Here is a 14,498-nt window from a genome sequence, read left to right as displayed (position 1 = left end):
CTTATAAGTTTTACAAATTGCAATATGTTTCATTTGAAAATAGAAATTTTATATGAATATTTTCTGTTACATCTACCTGCCAAAATTCCTAGCTGTGCAAATGAGAGAGTGGTGTATTTCAGTTATGATGCAAAGTACTTTTTCAATTTTTCTGCAAGAATTTCTAAATAAAATTTTAATCTGCTAATTATAGATTATTATAGTTTTAAGTTACTATGATGTTTACTTCTTAAAAACTAATCTCTTGTCAGATGTTTATTAAATACTGTTTTATACATTCATGTATTACAAATATGAAATGTTTATTTGGGTAGGGTGAGCTATAAACTGTAAATGCCAATTTTATTGTTATTATTAGTAGTAACTTAATTTTTAATGTAATTTTTTTAGTACAAAAACACTCAAATGTTTTTATAAAATCTTTATTCTTAAACCTTATGAGCTTATTTTAAAAAATTATACATAATAAATCATTAGGCTCTCTCTTAATTTTAATGCTGATACCATTTTAATAAAAACTTACTATCAGGTTTGTGAAATATTACTCAGCAGGACAATCTCTTCACTTGTTGACTCTTCTCGACAAAGTTTATATGCCAGTATAGACTAGAAGTTTACTCTTATATAATCATTTTAATACTGAAGTAATCAATAAAATGTAAAAATTCCTTTTGAAAACTATATAATCAGCAGGCTGTTATACCTAAGTGTAACAGACATCCAGATTTAGGTTTTGTTGATATACTGGTTCCTTTTAACCTGGCCTTTTTTTGTTGATGGTATTCATGAAGCATGGCATACATGCAAAGGGGTGGAAAAATCAGACTGTGTTGTATGCATTTATTAAAGGCTGGCTAGCTTGGTCCTGGGGTAGCATACATTACCACTGGTTCACATTCATAGATAGAACCTGTATGTCACCCATTATTAACGTGAGCCTAATATCAGTTGAAGCTCTCTGCGGCAACCTATCAGTGCAATGCATCGCTACCTGCCACTTGTTTGGAGAGGCTTGGGTTTTGAGAAATTTCTCAAATTGGTGATGGGAATCACCAATTTCAGAAATTTCTAAAGTCCTCTTCATTCAAGGCTGTAGTTACCTAATCTTAGGAAGAGAGTGTATAGGGTTCCCCAGGAGCTATTCCAGCTTTTTCGGACAGAACAAAGTGCAAATTGGGCAGTGAACACACTTCTACAGAATAATACACTTAGGTTATAAGCACATACTTAAGGAGGGGGGTTAATACCAATATAGGATGAGAGTCAAAATTATGTATACACATATTAACAATCCATAATTTGAAAATTGGATGACAGAAAGGCGATTCCAAAATGTTACTGAAAATTTGAAAATTAGCATTAGTAGAGGCATATGATGCAAGAAAGCAAGCTTATGCAGCATCAGCCAAAAAAAAAAAAAAAACCCACTCCCATTTCACCCCTCCGTTTGTCATAGAGGTTCAGAATACATGTGAAAGACAACCCAAAATTAGGGTGCCTACTTATCTAACAATAACAAATCTGTGTGACAAGTTTTAGGAATATGGAACTGTATAATATCAATAACACAAGCAGTGGGAGGAAAAGGACATCAAGAAGTATTGAAGCTGTCATGAATGCATTTAAACATTCCCCACAGAAGTGAACAAGCCAGTGTTCACGATAACTGCAAATGAGCTAATAAAGTGTTATAAATTCTCAGCCACTTGGGAGAATTTATGTATTTATGACAAATTTGGAGACTTTTAGACCTCAATTACTGCATGCAATACAGGAAGATGATCGGGTTTGACAAACAATTTGAATGGTACTGTGATAAAAAGGATGGAATCAGTGCTTATGAGGATGCAATTGTATGGTCAGATGCAGCCACGTTCTAAGTAAATAGACATTTAAATTGTCACAACTGGGCCAGTGAAAATCCTCACCTCACCTTGCAGAAAGATGCTAACCTTTCAGGGATAACTTCATGGATGGGAATCTCCTCTTGTAGAATTTTTGGACCTTACAGATTTAATGGCACTGTTACTGGGGAGAGATATCTTGAGAAAACCTATTAATGTTAATGAATTATGTAGTACCCAATATCACAAGCATGTTTTCAGATACAATGGTGTTTTTTCAACAGTATGGAACACTGCCACATTTTTATACTGCTGTCTTGTTTACACGAATTTGACAAGGAGACACAATATCTCCAAAACTGTTTACTGCTGCCCTTGAGGAAGCTTTCAGAAGATAAGACTGGTCGCAGAAAGGAGTAAATGTGAATGGAGAGTGCCTAAACCATTTACGATTTGCAGATGACATTGTGGTCATAAGCCACGATCCCAAAGAATTAGAGGAAAATCTTAATCAGTTATGCACAGTTAGTAAGGATTTTGGACTAAAGATGAATATGGCTAAAACAAAAGTAATGATGAACAAGTATGCCACAGAAAGGGACATAATGATTGAAGGAGCAGTAATTGAAAAGGTGGAGTCATATACTTATCTGGGACAAGTTATTAGAAGTAATAATGATAAATTATTACTTCTAATAACTTGTCAACACCAGCCAACATCCATTTACTGTCCAACTTCAAACCCACAGAACCAACTTTTCATCTTCCTCATTTATTCATTCAACTGCCGTTTTCTGGAACAACCTTCCTTCATACGTATTTCCTGAAAATTACAATCTACAGAAGTTCAAGTCCAATGTCAACAAATATCTCCTTTCATCTTCTCAACCTCCAACCCAAGCATGGTACTAAGTACTATAGGTTCTAATATCTCTCGTGTTTGGGGTTCACATAAAAAAAAAAAAAAAAAAATGGCTAGAAGTCAAGAGAAGAATAAATTTTGGATGGATACCATTCAGGAAATATAGTCACATACTGAGGAACAATATCCCAGTTTGTCTGAAATGTAAAATAATGAACCAATGTATATTCCCCACCATGACTTATGGAAGTGAAGCTGAGAACTACACAGCAAAGAATGGAATGAATTATATTGGGAATCAGACTGTTAGATAAGAACAGAAACACATGGATTAGTCACAAAACTCAAGTAAAGGACATTCTTATCAAAACTAAAGAACTAAAATGGTCTTGGGGAGGACACATAGCTCGAAGACATGATGACAGATGGACTAAGAAAATAACAGAATGGTACCCAAGAAGAGCTAGCAGAAAACCTGGAAGACAACAGTGGAGCTGGATGGATGAAATTCATGAGTTTGTGGGTAGTAAATGGATGGCCATTGCACAAAATGGAAGGAAATGGAAAGTTGCTGGAGAGGCCTTCATCCTGCACTGGATTGAAAATGGCTGATGATGGACAAGCAAAAGCAAACTAACCTTACTTAATATTGGTTAGTTACATTTTATATTAATAATTAAAATAATAATGATTCTGTCACTGTGATTTAAACTTGTTCATCTATTCATAAAAAAGAAATCTGCTATCAAAGTAACTTAACAATCCGCTGCCAATGTTTTTTTTTTTTTTTTTTTTTTTATTACTCCAGAACAGCCTAAGCCTTACATAGGAGGAATATAACATTAATAGCATGCCAATGAATAAATGGTTAGATTACTCTAATAATTAAATCGATGATAACCAATAATACAGCGATTGCAAATTGTCTGCAAGGTATTTATAATTGAAATATGTTCAGTATTTTCATATCAGAAGAAACTGGTGTAAACTCTTTGCAGAAGCGGGAGGAATTCAGACTTTGAAAAATACACAATGCGCGTGCTACTTTTTAGCAGAGTTCATATGTACCTCTCAACTGAATTGTTAAACAATTCAATTAGTAATTGGATTGCTTCATACATGGTAATGTTTTGTATGAAAATAAAACTTACTTTTTTATAGGAATATTTTCTATTTCATCCCCAGTCCAAATTCATGGTTGTGCCATTTTCTTTGCTTGGCTAATATATGAAATTCCTTGGTGTTGCTGTTAACATATGAAATCACTACTATACAAAATGTATGAAATGTTTTATATGTCCTGTCCCCCCACCCCTAAAGTTCTATAAAAGGCATAGCTTCTGTTATAACATCAGACTAGGATTGTTTATTTACCATAATATGCTAATAAAGCAAATGACTATCTTTAAACATTCTACTATATAATTACCTTAATTGCAGGTAGGTTTCATAAAAGTACTCCTTTAAAAAAAAATTATTTATAATTATGATGATGCATGATATTTAACAAATGCAATAGCTGCAAGTTCTTTACAAAATTCCTCCACAACAATTAAAACTTCCAGAACATTAGTATTTTCAAATGTATCATAGTCCACACCTTCACTTAACAGAGCTTTTCTGGTTAACTGTAACTGTTTTTTGTGATTAGGAATACTCTGAATGGCTATCTGAATATCTTCCACAACCTTCAGCAGGACAGTAAACAGTGACCTTGTTCGTGGCACCAATGGAAGAAGAGGATTAAGTAAATATTCATGAAGATGGGGATGGGGGAAAAGGGCCAGTCTGGACAGTAGTGATGTTACTTGTAAATTTACTTCATATGGCTGCTGCAGCATGTTTTCCACTTTATCAAACACCATATTAAGAAAATCACCTTCGTAGAAATAATAACCTTTACTATCTGCTTCGGGCTGAGAATCAGAACTAGAATTGTCATCTTGTATTGAATTTGACATGTTTAAAGATTGCAGAGGCTCATATGATCCATCCCACTGGTCACAAAGATTGATGCATTCAAGAAATCTTGTATTTGCATCTTTAACATACACGTCATACCCTGACTCATCTTCTGTATTACATGACTTTATTTCATCAGGAAGCAAAAGAAGAAAGCAGTTAAGTATTCGATGGATGTTGGTGGGTGCAAAAGACCTGCTTACAGGAGATGATCCTGGAGAAATATCTTCATCATATAAAAATTTTTCAGATTTCAAACAATTATCATATTCTTCTTCTTCATCATCTGTATAGTTAAAATAACCATCTGCTAATGTATTATCAAAATAACTTCGACCTGCTAGATTGTTTAATACAAGATTTTGTAAAATGTGTTCTGTGGGCTTTCTTAACAATTCCTCAAACAGCTGCAAAGTAGCCATACTCAACTCTGAGCTATGATTTCTGCATCTCTCTATAAGTAAATGTTTTAAAGAATGATGCACATGACCAGGAATCTCTGGCTGATGAAGCTTGCCAAGCAGAAACTCGCCAAACACATTTATTATTTTGGATGAGGATAAGTGACGTAAACAGCATGATACTAAAACGGTCATAAAAAGAGAATGATCATCATTCTCATCATTTATAAGATCATTATACACAACCTTTTCCAAATATTCTACTTTTAAACAACATAACAGTTGTTCACTTATTGCAGGATGTGCACTAAGGGTTATGGTATTTATAAAGTCAAACCATCTAAGAAAACATAACAGCTTCCTGTTTGCAGCTGATACTTGGGTACCATTTCCTAAACTTACATCATGATCCCACCTTGCCACGGCTTCATCAATATCTGCTGGCTTCAAGGATTTTGGAATTGCAATATAGAAATTGGCAAGACAATTTATTATTGTATGACAAAAATCTGTGCACTGCAAAATTGCAACAGCAGCTGTATCATTAGCTGTTGATGTGCACTCTTGAAGACAGTTGCCTGCCCTGGTAGATATATGATTATCTGGACTTTTTAAAAGTGTAAGCAATGATTTTACCAGGGGATAATCCACATTATCTTGTATTTTTGAATATTCAGAAATTGAATGACTTGTATCAGATGACCTTTTTCTTGATTTGTCTCCACACGTAGTCAATAAACAGTTAACAAGCTGTGGGTTTTCTTTTACTTTTGAACTTATGACTTCTAAAAAGCTAATTTCTTCTTTTTCAGTTGGGGCTGCAAGCAATTCCCCACAGAGAGTTACAAATTTCTGAAGAGGAAAATAAATACCAACATTTGGTAACAACGCTTGTCGAGACTTCTTAATTAGCCTGGTTACGAATGTTAATATGTAACGTTTTATACCTGGAGGTGTATCAGCTTGTGCAAGTATGCACATAGTATTCAAAATCTTTTGCTGAATCAAATATTCCATGCATGGTCCCATATAATTGGACTCTAAATCCTCCTCCTCCTCTTGCTCCAAAATAGCAGACATCTGTTGCAAGTGACTTGGTAGAGGTGTCGATTCAACAGGAATTTGAGTAGATGAGGACTTTTCTGTATAGAAGTTGGTTACTGCAGTCCAATGGAAAATAAAGTCGTCATGCAATGGTAATGGTGGGGCTAATACATCCACCGCACTATATAAAACAGAAGCCAAACGACTCAGCATTTCAAATAAATTTCCCTATTTCTTATTGGAAGCATAACATCCGTGCAAAATAAAATTTCAACGTACAGTCGGCTCATTTATAACTTCAAGTTATTCTTAAAAATAGCACATATATTCTGTATTGTCAACAACACAGTTTTTAAGAAGTTTCATGTTAGTGTAAGTACAAAAAGAAATAAAAGTTTCACGTTGCATCATAAATGACCACAGTTAACATTTTCACGAATACTCATAAGCGGCACTATTTCGTGACTACTGAGTATTCCTGTGCACGTTGACAACACCACTTCGCCCACAGAGTAGTAACATATCTTACTTCTCTGAGACTTCGACAGTCTATTCTAACTCAATAAATCACAGTTACAACTGTTGATAAATTATTCATTAATGACATTATCCATGATTCCAACAATAGTAACATATGTTCCACTCACTTTCTCTCTTCGGCTCTGAAATGAATGCTACAACTTACAAACTCGAAATTAATAATATGTAAGTATAAAAAGACGTATATTACCAAAAGGAAACGAAAGGGTCGAGAGTATTACAAGACAGCGCACCAGCTAGCTGATGAATTTTAAAAACGTGAAATATCAAAGTTGTTATTCTCAGCGGTGTTAGCAGCCTTTTTTTTTTTTTTTTTTTCTTTTGGAATTATTAGTGTCTGTGATAACTAATACAGCGACATGTGACTCAGGTAGCCAACAGAAAAGAGCAGAGTAGCATAGTGGGTGCTATAACAAGTAAGTTATACAAAATCACAGACTATATTTTCATTGTTTAGTATTACAGATCCCTTTACTATATAAAACGAAATAAAAAAAAAAAACGTTTTTGCATCCAGTTTTAAATGTGGACACGTGCAAGTTGTTTTTCTATGTATTGATTAGTATCGACATATGATATATACATACCCATATAATCACTTTCGAAGTGGGCCCTAACTGGTTTTTATGCCGTTGTATGTATTTTAATGTAATTTTTTTTTATTAATGTTTACAAAAGGGTATTCCTTGTCGCTGAATCTGGGTATGCTACTACAAAATAGTGCAGAAAAATTAGGCAGATGGGCTGAGAAGCTGCTACTGAAGGTAAATACAGTATTAAAAAATGCAAGGTATTTCACGTGAGTAACAGTAATTGCATTGAGACAAAAATAGTTACTTATACGGAATGAGGTAATTGTAATCAACGATGTAATGTTATCCAAATTGTAATCCATTCCTCTCCACACCCACCAGTATTTATGCCGAGTACGTTCACCCCCCCCCTCCATCTCGCCACCACATGCCATGACAATATTCCAAAGAAGTTTATTCTATTTCAGTTCTGAGTGGGGTTCTAGACATCAATGACATCAGAAGCGAAAATAGAGAACAGATTTAGTGAAATTAAAATAAAAAATAATTAAAAATTATTATACTATTATTTATAATCATATTTAATAATAAAAATACGGTACGTTAGTATCGTATTTTTATTATTTATTTCTTTTATACTTGCATGTACACCAATGCTAGAAGTAAAGTTAAAAAAATTTGATGAGCTTGAAGTGCTAGTCAAGACATCAAAGGGATATCAGAGACATGGTGTCACACAGACATAAGGCCTTGAATGGGTTGAGCATGCTGAATTCTGATGGGATTCTTCCACATGTTCAGATTACAAACCTAAGGGGACATTAATTCAAATTAAGAAAAGACAGATGTAGAATAGGTGTGGAAATTTGCCTTTAGCCAGCGGGTGGTTAATTGCTGGAACAAACTTCCATCTGCCGTTGTGGAAGTTTATAGGTTAAATAAATTTAAGGAGGAACTGGACAGGCATTTGGAGGGAATGGTGTGATTTTTTTTGGCTTATGCTGCATAATACACTTGCTTTCTTGCATCACATGCCAATACTACTATTAAGCAGTGCAGAATTGGAATTTGCAGAGTACAATGTGTACAGGAAGGGAGGAGGGGTTATGCTGTTAGTTAAGAAACATAAAATCTAAGGAAGTGCATCCAATTGATGTTGGTGGACAATGCAATGTTGAGTCTGTATGGTGTGACATAAGCACTGGGAAAGGAAAAATGAGAGTAGATGTGTGTTATAGGCTTAATGAATCTGATGAGTATAATGAGCAATTGTGTAGAGAAATTGAGTGGGCCAGTAAATTAGTGTCTTATAATGGGGATTTTAATTCCTTAGATATTGACTGGAATTTGTTGGTTGGTCACTCACACACTATCAAGGCTTTTGTGGATTTATTGGATGATTGTTTTCTACAGCAGCATGTTCAGGAAGCAACTAGAGGAAGTAATACTCTTGATCTGATTATCAGTAGTGATTCTTCATGCATCAAGAATCTGCAGATAAAGGAACCACTAGGTAGTAGTGATCACAGTGTGCTGAAGTGGGATTTACTCAAAGAGGTAACTACCATCAAGGGTAAAGGGAAGGATTTTTGTTTTCATAAAGGTGACTACGGTGGTCTGAGACAATATTTCAATTCTATAAGTTGGATCCAACTGATGATGTTACCAACAGCAAATTCAAAATGGGAAGCATTCAAAGAATTAATCTTGGAAGCTACTAGGCTTTTCATACCAACAAAGAAATATTGTTAAAGATTTCGGCCTAAATGGATGTCAGATGAACTAATTAGACATGTGACAGGGAAGAAAAATGCATGAGATACATATAAATGAACATGTGACACAGAAGCCTATGATAGATATAAGCTGCTCTGTAACCAAGTTACAAAGGAGGTTAGGCAGGCGAAGGCAGATTACGAGAAATCTTTGGCAAAGGATGCAAAGAAAAACAGCAAAGAGTTCTTTACTTATGTAAACTCTAGAAGGAAGGGGATGAATCAGATTGGTCCACTTGATATTGATGATTCAACTGTTGATGATCCTGCTCAGGTAGCTAACAAACTGGATGAATATTTTGCATCGACATTCAGGGAGGGGAATGCCAGAGGTGTATTCAGCTCTGGCAGTAAGCTGATAATCTTGTAATAACTGAGAGTAAAGTGGAGGAGCAATTGTTGAAGATAAACACAAGAAAGGCACCTGGGATGGATGGAATCTATCCAGTTATATTAAAGGAGGTGGCAAAGGAAGTAAGCAAACCCTTAGCCATAATTATGAGAGCTTCCCTGGATTCAGGGGAGGTACCCATGGACTGGAGATGTGCAAATGTGACCCCAGTCCACAAAGGAGGGTCAAAGGGAGACACATATAATTACAGACCTGTTAGTTTAACTTCTGTTCCAAGGAGAATAGGTGTGGAAATTTGCCTTTAGCCAGCGGGTGGTTAATTGCTGGAACAAACTTCCATCTGCCGTTGTGGAAGTTTATAGGTTAAATAAATTTAAGGAGGAACTGGACAGGCATTTGGAGGGAATGGTGTGATTTTTTTTGGCTTATGCTGCATAATACACTTGCTTTCTTGCATCACATGCCAATACTACTATTAAGCAGTGCAGAATTGGAATTTGCAGAGTACAATGTGTACAGGAAGGGAGGAGGGGTTATGCTGTTAGTTAAGAAACATAAAATCTAAGGAAGTGCATCCAATTGATGTTGGTGGACAATGCAATGTTGAGTCTGTATGGTGTGACATAAGCACTGGGAAAGGAAAAATGAGAGTAGATGTGTGTTATAGGCTTAATGAATCTGATGAGTATAATGAGCAATTGTGTAGAGAAATTGAGTGGGCCAGTAAATTAGTGTCTTATAACGGGGATTTTAATTCCTTAGATATTGACTGGAATTTGTTGGTTGGTCACTCACACACTATCAAGGCTTTTGTGGATTTATTGGATGATTGTTTTCTACAGCAGCATGTTCAGGAAGCAACTAGAGGAAGTAATACTCTTGATCTGATTATCAGTAGTGATTCTTCATGCATCAAGAATCTGCAGATAAAGGAACCACTAGGTAGTAGTGATCACAGTGTGCTGAAGTGGGATTTACTCAAAGAGGTAACTACCATCAAGGGTAAAGGGAAGGATTTTTGTTTTCATAAAGGTGACTACGGTGGTCTGAGACAATATTTCAATTCTATAAGTTGGATCCAACTGATGATGTTACCAACAGCAAATTCAAAATGGGAAGCATTCAAAGAATTAATCTTGGAAGCTACTAGGCTTTTCATACCAACAAAGAAATATTGTTAAAGATTTCAGCCTAAATGGATGTCAGATGAACTAATTAGACATGTGACAGGGAAGAAAAATGCATGAGATACATATAAATGAACATGTGACACAGAAGCCTATGATAGATATAAGCTGCTCTGTAACCAAGTTACAAAGGAGGTTAGGCAGGCGAAGGCAGATTACGAGAAATCTTTGGCAAAGGATGCAAAGAAAAACAGCAAAGAGTTCTTTACTTATGTAAACTCTAGAAGGAAGGGGATGAATCAGATTGGTCCACTTGATATTGATGATTCAACTGTTGATGATCCTGCTCAGGTAGCTAACAAACTGGATGAATATTTTGCATCGACATTCAGGGAGGGGAATGCCAGAGGTGTATTCAGCTCTGGCAGTAAGCTGATAATCTTGTAATAACTGAGAGTAAAGTGGAGGAGCAATTGTTGAAGATAAACACAAGAAAGGCACCTGGGATGGATGGAATCTATCCAGTTATATTAAAGGAGGTGGCAAAGGAAGTAAGCAAACCCTTAGCCATAATTATGAGAGCTTCCCTGGATTCAGGGGAGGTACCCATGGACTGGAGATGTGCAAATGTGACCCCAGTCCACAAAGGAGGGTCAAAGGGAGACACAGATAATTACAGACCTGTTAGTTTAACTTCTGTTCCAAGGAAATTAATGGAGGCACTGGTTAAAAAAGCATTGCAGGATCATCTAGACACGACTACAGTTATAGCTCGGACACAGCATGGGCTTGTTAAGGGGAAGTCTTGTCTGACTAATTTGATTGGACACTATGACGTAGTCACAAAGGAACTGGATACAAAGAATAACTTTGATATCATATATTTGGATCTTAGAAAAGCCTTTGATACTGTTGCACATGGAAGATTGCTGCACAAATTGGAGCAGTGTGGCATTGGAGGCAAATTGCTGCTATGGATAAAGGGATGGTTGAGTGGGAGAAGACAGAGAGTGGTAATCAATGGACACTGCTGTTCATGGACTAATGATATTAGTGGAGTTCCTCGGGGTTCAGTGTTGGGTCCATTATTGTTTTCTGTATTTATAAATAATACTGATGATGGTATATCAGGCTTAATGTCCAAGTTTGCAGATGATACGAAGGTTTGCAGGGTTGTTAATGACACTAATGACAGTACACTGCTGCAACAGGATCTAGAAAAGTTGAGCAGATGGGCTGAGAGGTGGCAAATGAAGTTTAACATTGACAAATGTAAAGTACTACGTATGGGAAGCAGTAATCTCAAGAGTAACGTATCAACTCTGTGGTACCACACTGACAGTTATGTTATGTTATGTTATTTGGTTTTTAGGAGCATTAGCAACTAAGGCCATATTGCTCCGGGATATGCTGGTCATTCCCTGACCTTTCTGCATCCTCCGTATTTGGTGGTGATGGGCTCGAACCCCGGTCTAATCAAGAAGCGTGTGCTACGCACTGCTGCTCCTTCCCACCTGGCTACGGAGGTGCCACACTGACAGTGGTAGAGAATGAAAAGGACCTGGGAGTAATTGTGCAGGCAGATATGAAGTTTTCTGAGCAGTGCAGACGGTCTGCAAGAGTAGCTCATGGTATCTTGTCAATGATATACAGGAATTTTTCTAGCAGGGATAAGGAGGTGATTATTCTATTGTATAAGGCAATGTTCAGGCCACACATTGAGTACTATATACAGGTCTGGAGACCTCACGTTAGGAAGGATGTAGAGCCAGTGAAACCAGTACAGAGAAGGGCAACAAGATTAGTGAATGGAACAAAGGGTTGCTCTTATGAAGAAAGGCTTAAATCTTGCAAATTACAGTGTCTGGAGACTAGGCACCTGCGAGGTGATCTGATAGAGGTGTATAAAGCCTTGAATGGTTTGATCATGCTCAATGCTGATGGGATTCTTCCTCTTGCTCAGAATAATCACCTGAGAGGGCATAAATTCAAATTGAGGAAAGACGGTTGTAGGATAGATGTGCAGAAGTTTGCCTTTAGGCAGCGGGTGGTTGATTGCTGGAACAAACTTCCTTCTGTCGTAGAAGTTGATAGCTTAAATAGATTCAAGGCAGAACTTGAAAACATTTGGAGCGAGTGGATGAGTGAAATAAGAGTTTTTTTTTTTTTTTTTCCCCCGGCTGATTCTATATAAGCTTGCTTTCTTGCATCGTGTGCCTTTGCTAATGCTAAAGAATTATTATTAGTATTGCAGTGGTCAAATGATGCGAGTAAGCACAGCTTAAATGGCATCTACGATAATAAAAGGAAAAAAGTTTGCTCTTCAGTTTTATATTTTACATACTTTCTAAATATTTATATCTACATAAGCTGTCTGACTCGGCAGGAGCAGCAGTGCATAGCACACGCTTCTTGATTAGACTGGGGTTCGAGCCCGTGACCACCAAATACGGAGGATGCGGAAAGGTCAGGGAATGACCACCGCATATTCCCGGAGCAATGTGGCCTTAGTTGCTAATGCTCCTAAAAACCAAATAACAACAACAACTGTCTGACTCCACAATGCTAGGTGGCAACCTGTTCTAACGGCTGATAACATTTAGAGGGAATGGTTGTGTGATTTTTTTTTTTTTTTTTTTTTTGGTCGTACACTTGCTTTCTTGCATCACATGCCATTATTACTATTTCAAAGGTACATTAATCTCTGGTATCATATTTTAAATTATTTTCAGAAAACTTTTATTCTCTACGTATGTAAAATACAGACCATGCATGCTTCCATGTTACTCGGAGTTAGGTTTATACCCTTAAATTCATTTCAATGTTTGATGAAAAAAATTGTTTCAAATATCAAAATGAATGAAAAAGTTCTTCAGTACTAGCATTGTGTTCAGGAATGATATAGAAGTTCATCAAAAACTTTTCTTTTTTATTGTTAATAAATGGTTTGAGATTAGTGATTTGTTATTTATACTTTTAAATAACCAAATGTTAATAATTATATTGATTTCTTAGGATGTGTAAGCCATGGTAGCAAGTCAAATTTATGGTATTTACAATTTAATGATTTTTTGTAATATTCCGAAAATAGTTATATTAAAAGAGTGAAGTTTCATTAAACTTTAGTCACTTTTCTCAATAAATTATGTATTTCTGGTACAACATTTGGAGTGAGTGAATGGGTGAAATGAGAAGGGTGGGGGGTGTTTTTTTTTTGGCTGATGCTATATAAGCTTGCTTTCTTGCATCATGTGCCCTTGCTAATGCTAAATTGTTTCTCTTAAGGAAACTCTTACATTCATTCTTCATATCTTTTACTTTTACAACCCTCGTTTTCAGTGGAACAAAATTATCATTAGAATATGCCTTCAAGGATGCTAGTGTTGATCGGAGAATGTTCATTATTTCTAAGACAGAATTTTCTTCCCTTTCTACAACCGCAATATTGTATTGTAATAAAGAGGTGACTGAATGGAACCTCTCCATCAGCCACCCACTGGCTGAAGGCAAACTTCCACACATCTATACGGGCCGACCGGGCTAGCCGAGTGGGTAAAGTACCTGCCCGGCAACCCAAAGGTCGCGGGTTCGATTCCCGCCTCGGGCTTGGATCAAAGTACTGCAAAAACCTTGGGAGGTGCAATATGGCCACAACAGCCGATGCGCCAACAACTACCAAATCAAAAAAAAAAAAAAAAAAAAAAAAAAACATCTATACGGCAACCATATTTCCTCAATTTGAATTTATGCTATCTCAAATCACTTCACAGGTCTAGTCTCCAGATGCTTCAGTTTGCAGAATTGAAGCCTTTCTTGGTAAAGGGAACAAAAGGGTGACCTTTTGTTCCTTTCACCAATCCTGTTGCCCAAATCTGCACTTGTTCTAGCAAAATTGTTTATTGGTCAAGAGATTAAATAAAAAAAAAATTCCTTGAAACTTGGAAAGAATTTAAATTCATTCTACAACTAGAAATGTTAGCCACATTGTAAGTGAAACAAAAGTTGCTGTTGCATAATGTGAGGTAATTTTGTAGCGTACTATGTACTATTGCAATATA

The 14,498-nt window shown here is 36.2% G+C and overlaps 2 protein-coding genes across 2 annotated transcripts in view; one reads left to right on the top strand and one right to left on the bottom strand.

Annotated features, from left to right (window-relative positions):
* Window positions 1-3,669: 3,669 nt before the first annotated feature.
* On the bottom strand, window positions 3,670-6,793 carry LOC150077335 (FHF complex subunit HOOK interacting protein 2A-like). Its single transcript, XM_090386172.1, has one exon. The coding sequence runs from the start codon at window positions 6,324-6,326 to the stop codon at window positions 4,191-4,193; it is 2,136 nt and encodes a 711-aa protein (XP_090242298.1). The 5' UTR covers window positions 6,327-6,793; the 3' UTR covers window positions 3,670-4,190.
* A 174-nt stretch (window positions 6,794-6,967) lies between these two features.
* The window catches only part of LOC150077334 (protein kinase C and casein kinase substrate in neurons protein 1-like), a 233,530-nt gene continuing 225,999 nt past the window's right edge, over window positions 6,968-14,498 (top strand). Inside the window, exon 1 of the mRNA XM_090386779.1 lies at window positions 6,968-7,069. The gene's annotated coding sequence lies outside the window, so the exon portion shown is untranslated. The remainder of the gene's footprint in view (window positions 7,070-14,498) is intronic.

The sequence above is a fragment of the Mastigoproctus giganteus genome, chromosome 12 (genome assembly GCF_048544385.1).
Source record: "Mastigoproctus giganteus isolate SK-2022 chromosome 12, ASM4854438v1, whole genome shotgun sequence".
NCBI lineage: Eukaryota > Metazoa > Arthropoda > Arachnida > Uropygi > Thelyphonidae > Mastigoproctus > Mastigoproctus giganteus.
Note: the sequence above shows the minus strand (reverse complement) of the source record. Positions and strands in the feature narration are given on the sequence as shown.